General features: G+C 42.7%; 1 protein-coding gene across 1 annotated transcript in view; it reads left to right on the forward strand.

The window, feature by feature from the left end:
• LOC115090152 (putative N-acetylated-alpha-linked acidic dipeptidase) overlaps positions 1-13,899 on the forward strand; it is a gene marked incomplete in the record, with an annotated part of 417,134 nt that overhangs the window by 177,095 nt on the left and 226,140 nt on the right. The window contains 1 exon segment of the mRNA XM_029598900.1: positions 849-949. Coding sequence (XP_029454760.1) covers positions 849-949 — 101 coding nt within the window.

The raw sequence follows: 13,899 nt of genomic DNA on the forward strand, positions 1-13,899 counted from the left end.
TAAGATATGAGCGGCAGTGCTTTGAATCAATTGCAGAAGGTGAAGAGCACAATCAAGGAGGCCAAGTAAATGCATTGCAGTAATCTAGACCACTGAATAACAAGGATTGCAACACAGTGAGAAAATCATTGGGGGAAAAGTAAGGGGCGCAGATGTTGTAGTAATTGAATTTTGAAAAAAGAGTTCTATACAACTGTCGCTATATGATGTGACATAGACAGTTCGGAGTCAAGAATAACCCCGAGTTTTGGGCTTTGGATATTTTGGGAATGAAGGTACCATCAATAGTCAAGTGGGAAGGGGGACTACATGTAGAGTGAGAAATTATAGATAGATGAATTACTTTAGTTTTTGATGTGTATACTATTGGCTGGATGGGAGGATTGGGTGAACATTGGGAATACAGGCTGGAAAACCAGGAGGGTATCGATGACCTGGAGAAGGACTGAACAAACTGGTGGAGCAATTGGTAAAACTGGTAATTTCACTTCCGTGTGCATGTTTATCATATACACAGACTTATGCACTTAAATTGGGTTTTATGCAAGTCCTAATTTATTTTTGTGCATTAAATATATGCATGGATATTTTTAAAATTGGTAGGAAAAGTACACATGTTCAATGCATTGAAATATTTACTATCAATGCATTGCATGAATTTACGCATAAGGATACATTCAAATGCATGTTGTGGGGTAGATATATGCATATTTTATCATACACGTGTTTCTGATACATGTGGGTTATAAAATACTATAGTATCTCTGCACAGCCATTGTATATGTGGCCACGCAGAGTTGTTTGAAAGTTACCCTCAATTTAACTATATTTGCTTATATATAAATTAGGTTGAAAACCCAAATCCAGAAGAAATTGCCAAGGGTAGGCGTATGGTGTATGATACATGGCTGGCAACCAACCCATCAGCATTTGATCCAGCTCTCCCTCAGTAAGTATTTACCAGTTAATTGAAATCCCTGAAAAGCAGCTTTGCAGGATTTGTGAAAAACAAGTGCATCTGTCAGCTCTGGACTGAGGCAAAGTATATTTGTCATAAAAATTATGGTTTGCAGTTTAGGGATTGAAGAGGTGTTGGGGGACAGCTGCTGCACTAAAGGTAAAGTTCACTCAAGTTCATTCTCCTTTGCACAGTGAACAGCGAGTGGTGGGTAAGAAAGAAAGACACTCAAGTGGTTATAAAAAAAAAAAAAAGTACTGGATGTTCCAGCTTCTGCTCTGATAAATGATACAGTTGCCCACTTTATATGCATCTGGAGAAAGATTTTTCACAAATCAATATCAAAAGCATTCATAAGCATTGATTAAAGAGTGCCAAAGGCTCTGTGTGAGACATCCATAACTGACATCTGAGAAGAATGATCAGTAGTCAGAAAGTAAGCATCAGACCATTTGAGTGCTTCTGTGAATCTGAGTGAACTCAAACTGCTAATAAATGTTATTTATTTGAGGGCAATTTTCAAAACAGCCTGCATTGGTGCAAACCCCAAGGATATTTTTATCTGTGGGCTTTGCATCCGTATTCAAAGGGAAAATATAAACATTGTTTGCTTTTTAAAATAGCCTAGGGAAAAAGTACTCTCAGAGATTTCACCTGTTTTTCTGTGGGTAATTTTTCTGAGGAAACAACACACATAATTTTGAAAATCCAAAATATGCACGTTGTTGCCTTTGCCAACCCAACCCCATCCTGGGAACGCCTCCAGACATTACCATGTGGCTAAAACTTGGCACATTGTAGTCTTATGCGCCTAATTTTACCCACTTTCAAACAGCCAGTTTTTTTGGGTAAATAAGCACTTACCCGGTTAGATAGCTTTTGAAATTGCCCTTGACATTTACCCAGATAAACTGACTATTTGAAAATGTCCCAATTTCAGTGCGGCTTAAACTTAACGGGTAGATTTTAAAAAGGCCACGCGTGCTCTCATAAACAAGTGTACCTCACTGCGGGCAAAGGTATGCGCTATATTATAAAGTATATTAAAATGCTCTTCATATGTGTATGTCTATAGGAGGGAGAAAGAGAACCTCTGTATATAATTAGTCTGACATTCAATATTTGCACCATTGTAAGGGGGCTCTTTGATTTGGGGTGAATTTTCAGGAGGTGGGTTGGGGTTTAGTGGGGTGGTGTTACAAAAATATCAGGAGTATTCTTTGTAAAATTGACATCATTAAAGAATTTTAGTTTTTATAAGCAACAAAAAGGAGTTGATTTGTACAATGCAGCTAGCAGAAATTGCAGTGTACAAATCAACTCCTCTTGTTAGAATTTTCAACTCACTTTCCAAAAACTCACCCCGAATCTAGTGCCCCCTTACGATGGTGCATATATTGAGTCTCAGTCTGAGCCTTATAAAGAGTCTCTCTCTCTCTCTCACTCTCTTCACCATTTACAAGGCAATTTTAAAAGGCCCACATGCACAAAGACCAAGCATTGTGCATGTGGCCAGGCCCTGTGGGCGCCAAATACATTTTAGAGAGGGCCCAGCTATGCGCGTACCTCCCGACACATGCAGAAGTGATGGACTTGAAGAAAGGGGCACGCAGGGGCGGGATCTGGATGAGGAGGAGCAGGGCTGGGGGTGAGCCGGGACAGTGCCAATATATGCTGTCCCTGGGAAGTGTGAACAGCAGCCGGCCAGTGCGCGGTGTTTAATTCTGCTCCGGAGGAGCAGAAATTATAAAAATAAAAAATTGGGGACGGCTCGTGTAGGTTTAGGGGTTGGGTAGGAGAGGGGGAAAGGGGAAGAGGGAAGAAGGATATGGTTAGGGTTAGGGAAGTTCCCTTCCAGTCCATTCCTTTATTGGAATGGACTGAGAGGGAACTGGGCAAAGGCCACGTGATTCTTTTAAAATCCCCCCCCCCCCCCCGTGGGTCCACGATCCGAATGCCAGGAGGAGAGTCTGGAACAGAAAATCTAAGTTAGAGTGGATTTAACAAGCAAGAGAACTCCTTGCTAACTCATCTTAGCAATGGTCCAGTCAATATAAGTACACTAGCGGTGTTGACGTCATCGGGAGGGGACGCCCCCGAGGTTCCCGCCATGACGTATTCATAAGGAGGCCCTGCGCACGTCTAAGTGATGCCGGAAGTAAGATGGCAGTCGGCAGCGCCTACACTCTCCTGGGGTTGCCGGGGAAGTTGGCGTTGGTTGGCGGAGGCCGCCATTCTTCCAATGATTGACAGTGCAGGGAAAAAAGAGGTGAGCATGAGAGATCGCAGCTATCTGTGACCGGGCACAACACCCGCATGGCCCACTTTGGGATTTTTGAAACTATGTAGGTTGCTTTCCTCTGAAAGACTACCCACAGAAAATGCAGGTGTAAATCTCTGTAGATAGCTTTTACCCCAAGCAATTTTCACAGGGAAAGAATGATCATACCTACAGACTTTGCACCAGTGCGGAAAGTTTTAAAAACTGTGCCCACAGTATCATCAAGGGACATTGTACTTTAAAAGGTGTTCCCTAAATTTGTGTCTTTCCCCAAAAATCTCAGAGGGTGGTGAAGTAACTTGCTTATAGTGAATGATGAGCGGAAGCTAAGGCACTATTACTCAGAATCCTACAGTGCAGAACTAACTCTAAGGACAATGGCTGCTTCAGAACCCAGTTCTCTCCTTTATGCAGTGACTTTGATGTTGCAGTAGATTTCAAAGCTTTTTATCAAATGTGTTGTACATTTAGAATTGTTGACGTTTTCCATGTGGTCAATGGATTTTATAGTGATTAGGGATGTGCTGTCACTTTAAAACAACATAAAAATAACAACAACATTTCTCGTTTCATTTTGTGTCATTTCCTACCACAAAGTAGGCAAAGCAGCATCAGCAGTGGCAACAACACCCCAAGACCCCCTGAGAGAGAGGCAGGGCAGCAGCAGCAGAGATAACAGCACCCCAAGACACTGAGAGAGAGGCAGGGCAATAGCAACACAGACAATAGCACCCCAAGTCACCGAGAGAAGGGCAGGACAGCAGCAGCAGAGGCAACAGAATTCAAAGGCACTAAAGAGAGGGGCAGAGTGACAGCAGCAGTATCATCAACACTGCAAGGCACAGAGAGCGAGAGAGAGCAGAAGAATATAAATCAGAGGCTCTCTGATTTAGGATTCTAGATCCAAGACCCTCTGACTTGAGATCTCTAGCCCAAAGACTCTTTGACCAGGGACCCCCAAGCCCAAGGCCCTCTAACCTAGTGGGGCAGCTGAGTAAGGGTTGCATTAGTAGATAGAGGGCTAAACTGGGAGTCTTAGTGGGTAGGGAGTAGGTTAGTGGGTTGGAGTAAGGGGCTTAATGGGTGCGGGTATGAGTAGTTAGTAGGTGGGAAGCTTCAGTGGGGTATGGGTTAGAGGGTTGAGGCTAGAGTGGTGGGGTTTTACTTCGGTTGCTGCTGCTCTGTTTCTCTTTCAATGCCTCGTGGTGTTGAGGTCACTGCAGATGTTGTCCTACCCCTCTCTCAATGCCTTAGAGTGCAGTTGGCTCTATTGCCCTGCCTCTCTCTCTATTTCTGTCTTGTCATGTTTTATTGCCACTGCTGCTGTTACCCTGTCCCTCTCAGTGCCTTAGGGTGCTGTTATCTCTGCTGTTGCCTGCCTGCAAGTCTCTTAAAAAATTAATGGAAAACCACAATGCTTTGATTCCCCCATTGACTTTAATGGAAATAACACAAATGAAACAAACAATATACATGGGAAAATGAAATGACAGAATGCCACGAAACACATTTTTTCCAAGTGCCCCTTGGTGCACCCTTAGTGCGCCCCCCTAACCCCTATCCCTTTTCAATACTGCTAACCGGATGCCTGAACACTACACATAAGAGGAAAACTTCAAAACAGCAAGAAGACACAACGCAATCTGCACAGCACGTCAGAAACCCACACAACTCAATGTTCCCAATCACAAACACCCATCTGAACCCACCTCAGGTAAGAGGCCCACACATCAACCACCCCAAACACTCAACAACGAATCACCAGGAACAGATCACAAGACCAACACGCAAGATTTATTACACCTAAGGAACACGACCAGAAAACAAACCCCCTGGAACAACACCCTGAATATCATCCTCACATCTTAAAAACTAAGCCAAACCCAAGAGATCTTACACAAACAAAATGCAACCACTCAACAAAATGATGAAGAAGCATGAAACTCCAAATCTTACAGCAATGAAACAATGAAACCTAATAAACATACCCATCATTGAAATGATAAAATACTTGATATGCCTCGCCTTTATTCTAATAAATGTTCAATCCATCACCAAAAAGATCATGCTAATAACAGACATGCTGCAAGAACAAAAACCCGACTTCATCACAATAACCGAAACATGGCTCAAAATTACAGACAAGGTATTAACAAACCAATTAGCCAACAACTCAAACGACATATTCTCAATTCCCAGAACAAACCGCAAAGGTGGCGGAATAATGCTAATAGTAAAAAAATATCTTGCCATGAAGCTAATACCTACCTCACTACCCAAACAATATGAATTAGCCCTATTCAACTCTACCAAGCTCCAAATAATACTCATCTACTGTCCTCCCAAACTACTTGAGAACAACATCTCTCCACTAATCGAGTTCTTCACCTCCACCATCAAAAACAAGAAACCCACAATCATAATAGGAGACCTCAATCTCCACACCGACGAAACCCCCCCTTTCCACTCTACCCAAACACTGATAGATATCCTTACCACACTCAACTTCACACAAATAATAAACAAACCCACACACAAGGCTGGACACATGATTGACCTGATATTCACCAATGACAAATTTCAAACAAACCCCACATTAATTTACACACCTGTACCATGGTCCGACCACTATCTAATAAATTGCGATACAAAAATTGTATCTCCCATCACCCAAGAAACTAACAAGCGATACTCCTTCAAATACAGACCCCATTCCCCCTAGAACCACTCCAACAAGAACTTGAAAAACATCTAAAAGAGATAAACCTGACCAATATAAATAAAGCCACCCAATCCTGGCAAGAAATCATATAGCCAATAACCTAAATCCAGAAAGAACATAAAAGATTTCATTTTCATTTTATTAAAATTTCATTTTTCATTTCATTTTATTAAAATGTATTAAACGCCCTACACATCTGGGCGATTTACAAGAAACATACATAATATTAAAAGAAAAAATAAAAAAGAACACTTGACAAACAACTGTCATTAACAACAATCATTAAATTTCATAGAAACCATACAATTTCAAGCATGTTCATACAAATTTCATCAAGATGTTACAAGATGGAGATGTATCATACATAATACCTCGGAGCAAAACTCAATCTAGATGTTACAGGATTGAAAATTTACCATACATCATGCCTTGGAGCGGAACTCAATCTAGGTGTCCAGAATTGGAACTAAGCTTCTGGCCTTCATAGAGTTATCATTGCTGTTTCAAAAAATATTAAAAACACGATGGAGTAGAAAATCTTTCAGCAGTCTTTTAAACTTTTTTACATTATCCAGATCATCAACAAACGAAATAATGATAATCCATGGTTCAACAAAGATCTAAGAAGAGCCAAGTCAACACTCAGAAAAAAAGAAAAGGAATGGTGCAAAAACAAATGCCCCTTGACACTTGCCAGATACCGAACCTACCTAGCAATATACAAAAACCTGATAAACAAAGCTAAAAGGGACTACTACAGTGAAAAAATCCAAAACCACTCACACAATCCAAAAACCCTGTTCAACATAGTAAAAAGCCTAACCTCAGGCAAGAGCAACAATCACACCCATGCAAACAAAAATCTAAGCCAAGATCTAGCAATTTTCTTCAAAAACAAAAGAAAATTCTTTTTCACTCAATGCACAATAAAGCTCTGGAATTTGTTGCCAGAGGATGTGGTTAGTGCAGTTAGTGTAGCTGGGTTCAAAAAAGGTTTGGATAAGTTCTTGGAGGAGAAGTCCATTAATGGCTATTAATCAATTTTACTTAGGGAATAGCCACTGCTATTAATTGCATCAGTAGCATGGGATCTTCTTAGTGTTTGTGTAATTGCCAGGTTCTTGTGGCCTGGTTTTGGCCTCTGTTGGAAACAGGATGCTGGGCTTGATGGACCCTTGGTCTGACCCAGCATGGCAATTTCTTATGTTCTTAAATATGTAAAATCACAGAAAACATAATCAAAACACCCAACCAAAACATACAACTAAACGACATTAAAATAACACCATGGTCATCATTTGAAACAATATCGACCATCGAAGCTGAGAATCTAATCAAAACTACAAACCCATCAACCCATGATCTTGATAAAATACCAAATCGAACCTTAAAAGAACTATCCAACACCATAGCACCAATCATCACATCAATCATTAATAAATCACTCGAAGAAGGCGACCTACCAGTCACCCTCAAAATGGCAACAATCAAACCCATTATTAAAAAAAAGAACCTGGATCCCACTGAATTCAATAATTACCGCCCCATATCTAACTTACCATTCCTGGCCAAACTAACAGAAAAAGTGGTCCTGAAACAACTGAACAAACACCTAGAATTAAGTAACATTCTACACCCCATACAACATGGATTCCAGAAAGACCACAGCACAGAAACACTACTTCTCAACCTATCAAACACAATACTAAAAGGCTTCATCAAAGGACAACAATACATCCTCATACTACTGGATCTATCAGCAGCCTTTGATACAGTCGACCATCAAACACTGCTCCAAAGATTATCGGAAATTGGCCTAACTAGAATAACTTTCAATTGGTTCAACTCTTTCCTTCAAAACAGATCATTCTAAGTTAACATTAACAACTCCATCTCTGAAATAATTCCTCTCAAAACTGGAGTACCTCAAGACTCAGCCCTCTCTGCAACTCTCTTCAACATATACCTACTCCCATTATGCCACCTATTGTCAAGCCTCAACATCACTTACTATATGTACGCAGGCGACATTCAACTACTCATCCCCGTAACAAAACTGTTGAAAATGCCCTCAAACTAGCCGTCAATCATCTCTCCACAATAAAAAGCACTCTAAATCACATGAATCTATGCCTTAACATAGAAAAGACCGAATATATACTGCTTGGAAAAAAAAAACCCAACACAACCAACACAAGGTCTCAAACCAAATCGACAAATCCATGATCAAGCTTAGTGAAAACATAAAAGACCTAGGAATCTGGCTCGACCCTGAAATGGGATTCAAAAAACATATAAACATAAAAACCAAAGAAGGATTCTACAAGCTCTCAATACTCAAAAGACTAAAACCACTCCTTAACCAACCAGAATTCAGAACCATTCTTCAATCACTAATCTTCTCAACCTTCGACTAGTGAAACTCACTACTATTAGGTCTAACAAAATCAACCACACGCCCCCTCCAGTTACTGCAGAACGTCACAGTGAGAATACTCACCGATCACAAAAGATCGGAACACATTACCCCAGTACAAAAAGAACTACATTGGCTGCCCATACCTAAACGCATAGAATACAAGCTACTTACCATAATACACAAAAACATACACAACAATGAAAAAGAATGCTTAAACACCATGTTCCAGAAACATATCCCACAGCACAACACCAGATCAGCGAACAAGGCTCTGCTCACCATATCACCAATAACAACTGCTAGACTTACTACAACTAGAGAAAGAGCAGCTTCAATAGCCGGACCTCGACTGTGGAACTCACTACCTGAAAACCTAAGATTACAAAACGACTCGAAAATATTCAGAAAACAATTCAAAACATTCCTATTTAAACAAACCTACAAAGACGGCATCGGCTAACAAAATCTCAGCCAAAAACTCACATCACTGTTTTATGTTTTGAATATAACACTGCTTTTTGTTCTGAATATATGAGTCTAGGTTTTATATGTTATGAAATTCGCTGTAGCAAGTTGTTTTCCCTGTAAACTGGAGTGAAGGCTTGTACCAAACTTCGGTATATAAAAACACACAAATAAATAAATAAATAAATAAATAAATAATAGTGATCCACTTTCTGTTCTTGAAGTTTTCAGTGAAAGTCTAGTTCTAAATATGACCTGTTTAGCTGGGTGATGATTTGGACCAGGCCTGACTAATCTGCTTCAGAAGTAGAGCCAAATCCGAGGTGTACCGAGAGTCTCTGGTGCCCAGGGGCCAAAGCATTTATGTTGCCTCCCTTGCACCCCTCCCCCCTCCCCATCCTCCTTGTAAAAATGCTTGCGGTCACAGAAAGTCTCACTAATAGAAACCCCCAAAAAGAAATGAACTGTCAGACTACTGTGAATTGCCTAAGAGGTAACAACTTCCCTGCCTGAAGATAGGCCACCAAAAGAGTTTCCTTTGCCCCTTCCCTGTGTGCTACTGCAAGCAAACAAGCACAGCCTCCGATAAAGAATGAGTCCAAGAGCCAAGGACTGAGGTGTCAAATTTCTAAATTCCTCCAAAATTTCCAAATTTTCCCTGTAAGGTCAAAAAATATTATTATTCAGGTACACATTTCCCAAAAATGAGACAGATAAAATCAAATTCTTCCCACTTCCCATCTCAGAGAAACAGTAACAATGGCAGTCCTCCGGCTCCCAGCAGTTTTGCTCCATCTCCCCTCCCAGTTCTCAGCAGTCTCGTTTCCCATCCCCATCTCCCCCGTCCCTAGTAGTCATGTTCCCGAGCCTCCTCTCCTTCCCAGACCTCCCAGCCAGACTCACATGCACTGCAATAATGCAAAAACAGAAACATCATTCCTCATAAAACAAAATCAAGAAATATAAATCAACCATAATAGTAAACCATGCTAATAAAAACAGTATTTCAAAACTGGTGACAGAGCATCTAGTAAGATTTATAAGACTTTTGCTGCCCTGTGTGAACATTTAGTATGCTGCCCTATTTCTTTTTGTAAACATAGAATGTTGTTTTACCCAGTAACCAAAACACAGTAGAAACTGTCAGTCTCACATTCTGTTGCAGGTTTCCTTCCCCACCGAAAAAAGTAATGCTCCCTCCTGTAATGTAAACTTTTAAAACTGACACTACCCTTAAACCTCAATGTCAAAACTGGGCAGGAGTCAACTGTTATGTAAAAATGGTGCCAGCTGACCCTGTAGCTGACACCATTTTGGTGTACAGAAATGCATGCACTGCTGTGGTGCCTCCTAGTAAACCTATATGGTATTAGCCCTATTGTAACATGTTTGGCCTTCAGAAAGTCTTGATTAAACTAAATGACAATAATGATTTAGTAAACGTCCCATACTAAAAGTATACTAACTACCAACACTCAGACAGGAACAACCCTATCTATGAAAAGGGAACACTGCAAATATTACATCAATACACGTCCTGTGGGAAAAACAGAACAAATGAGGCTGCTATAAATCCTTTCATAGAAACTACAAGCTAGCAGAATACCCCACCTTAGTTAAATATGCAGAACACAGACACATCCTCACCAAATACAGAATAAAGAGACCATAAAGTATAATTAGAAGCATGTAGCCAGAAACTGAACTGGAAACTGCAATAAGCCAGACTCTGTATTATATGCAACAATGGAGAAATAAACATCACCAGTCCTCATAACTCATTCATCAAACAATATAATCAAGGAATATATAAATCAATCCTATTAGTAAAACCACACTAATAAAAAAGAATATTTCCAACAAGCTAAGGTATAAAATATCATCCAATAATTAAGAGCTCATACAAAATTTAAAACTTTTTCCAAACAGCAATAAAATATTTGAAAATGGCAGACACAGGCACCCAATAATTAAAATTAAGAAGAATGTAAAATTCACTTCACTACATATCTGAAAACTTCATTTCCTGTCACCTTGAGTATGTCATGGATTAGTGGGCACCACAAACTTTCTTCATACACACAGAGGCAGGCTCTCATTCACACATACACATACACACACGTTTGTTTGAAATATTTGTAAACCATTGTGATGGCTAGTTTAAACAACGGTATACAAAAACCTAATAAATAAACAAACAAACTTTAGACAGATTCCCATTCACACATCCACCCCAGTCAGGTTCCTATTCACACACACACACACCCAGGTAAGTTCACATTTACAGACCCAGGTAAGTTCACATTCACACACACATACACACACACACACACACTCAGGCAGGTTCCCATTCACAAACACTCTTCTAGTCAGCCTCCCTTTTATAAAAGACATCCAGTCAGGCTTTCTTTCTTTCATTCATTCACACACACACACACACACTAGGGATGTGAATCGTTTTTCAACGATTAAAATTATCGTCCGATAATGTTTATATCGTCTTAAATCGTTATAGAACACGATACAATAGAAATTCTAACGATTTATCGTTAAAAATCGTTAAATCGTGTTAGTGCGCACTAACTCGAGTTAGTGCGCCCTAACTCCCCGTTAGTGCGCACTAACTCGATTTAGTGCGCACTAACTGAAAATGATACAAATAAACACTTTCCAGGTCACTGAAGGTCAGTTAGGAATGAATATGAGTTCCTATTGGCTGGCTGCCCTCTTATCTATTGATATTACCAAGGTTACCACTGAGGTGATGATTGGGGGGATGGGAAATGGAACTGGAAACTAACAAACACCAACAGAAAATGAAACAAAGTGTTCACACTTCCCAGGTCAGTAAAGGTCACTTAGGAATGAATATGTATGTATGTATTCCTATTGGCTGGATGTGCTCTTATCTATTGATGTTACCAATATGGTTGGGGGGATGTGAAATGGAAACAGTTGGAAGCTTGACAAAAAAAGTAATGTAATGATCAGCACTCACGTGACTAGAACTTGTTTGTTTATTATTTTTGTTAGCAGGCACCTGAAATACTAGTGCATGTTGAATTTGCCAATCACTGTGCATTTTAGAAAGGTGGTCCTGGCTGGAACTGTACACAGTTCAAATATATGTAATTGATTGTTGGTAAGTGTATTTTTTAAGTAGCCACACTGGCACCAGTATGTTTACTTTTCCTCCTACTTAACTCACTAGCTCAGCTTTGTAAGAAGGGCTTCTCTGCTTGTGTGTTGTTTTTGTTTGGTGTGAGGAGAGCAGAAACATCAGATCTTTATTCAATCTACTACAGTCATCTCTTACAGTGCCCTATCCCTATTAATACCAGGAGTGTTGTGATCTTCCTGCACACAGTGCCCTAACCCTGATACCAGTCTGAGACAGCTCCCTCCCTGCATTACTAGTGAGAGGCTGGCTTCACAGACAGGGGGGAGCTGCCTGACCCTCACTCCTGACTTCCCCATGTCCCAGCTAGTGAATGGTGTGTGGGTGAGGGGGGGGGGGGGGAGGATGGTGAAGTCTGAGACAGCTCCCTCCCTGCATTACTAGTGAGAGGCTGGCTTCACAGACAGGGGGGAGCTGCCTGACCCTCACTCCTGACTTCCCCCATGTCCCAGCTAGTGAATGGTGTGTGGGTAAGGGGGGGGGGGGGAGGATGGTGAAGTCTGAGACAGCTCCCTCCCTGCATTACTAGTGAGAGGCTGGCTTCACAGACAGGGGGGAGCTGCCTGACCCTCACTCCTGACTTCCCCCATGTCCCAGCTAGTGAATGGTGTGTGGGTGAGGGGGGGGGGGAGGATGGTGAAGTCTGAGACAGCTCCCTCCCTGCATTACTAGTGAGAGGCTGGCTTCACAGACAGGGGGGAGCTGCCTGACCCTCACTCCTGACTTCCCCCATGTCCCAGCTAGTGAATGGTGTGTGGGTGAGGGGGGGGGGGGGAGGATGGTGAAGTCTGAGACAGCTCCCTCCCTGCATTACTAGTGAGAGGCTGGCTTCACAGACAGGGGGGAGCTGCCTGACCCTCACTCCTGACTTCCCCCATGTCCCAGCTAGTGAATGGTGTGTGGGTGAGGGGGGGGGAGGATGGTGAAGTCTGAGACAGCTCCCTCCCTGCATTACTAGTGAGAGGCTGGCTTCGCAGACAGGGGGGAGCTGCCTGACCCTCACTCCTGACTTCCCCCATGTCCCAGCTAGTGAATGGTGTGTGGGTGAGGGGGGGGGGGGGGAGGATGGTGAAGTCTGAGACAGCTCCCTCCCTGCATTACTAGTGAGAGGCTGGCTTCACAGACAGGGGGGAGCTGCCTGACCCTCACTCCTGACTTCCCCCATGTCCCAGCTAGTGAATGGTGTGTGGGTGAGGGGGGGGGGGGGAGGATGGTGAAGTCTGAGACAGCTCCCTCCCTGCATTACTAGTGAGAGGCTGGCTTCGCAGACAGGGGGGAGCTGCCTGACCCTCACTCCTGACTTCCCCCATGTCCCAGCTAGTGAATGGTGTGGGGGTGAGGGGGGGGGGGGAGGATGGTGAAGTCTGAGACAGCTCCCTCCCTGCATTACTAGTGAGAGGCTGGCTTCACAGACAGGGGGGAGCTGCCTGACCCTCACTCCTGACTTCTCCCATGTCCCAGCTAGTGAATGGTGTGAGGGTGAGGGGGGGGGGGAGGATGGTGAAGTCTGAGACAGCTCCCTCCCTGCATTACTAGTGAGAGGCTGGCTTCACAGACAGGGGGGAGCTGCCTGACCCTCACTCCTGACTTCCCCATGTCCCAGCTAGTGAATGGTGTGTGGGTGAGGGGGGGGGGAGGATGGTGAAGTCTGAGACAGCTCCCTCCCTGCATTACTAGTGAGAGGCTGGCTTCGCAGACAGGGGGGAGCTGCCTGACCCTCACTCCTGACTTCCCCCATGTCCCAGCTAGTGAATGGTGTGTGGGTGAGGGGGGGGGGGAGGATGGTGAAGTCTGAGACAGCTCCCTCCCTGCATTACTAGTGAGAGGCTGGCTTCACAGACAGGGGGGAGCTGCCTGACCCTCACTCCTGACTTCC

The sequence above is a fragment of the Rhinatrema bivittatum genome, chromosome 4 (assembly GCF_901001135.1).
Source record: "Rhinatrema bivittatum chromosome 4, aRhiBiv1.1, whole genome shotgun sequence".
Classification (NCBI taxonomy): domain Eukaryota; kingdom Metazoa; phylum Chordata; class Amphibia; order Gymnophiona; family Rhinatrematidae; genus Rhinatrema; species Rhinatrema bivittatum.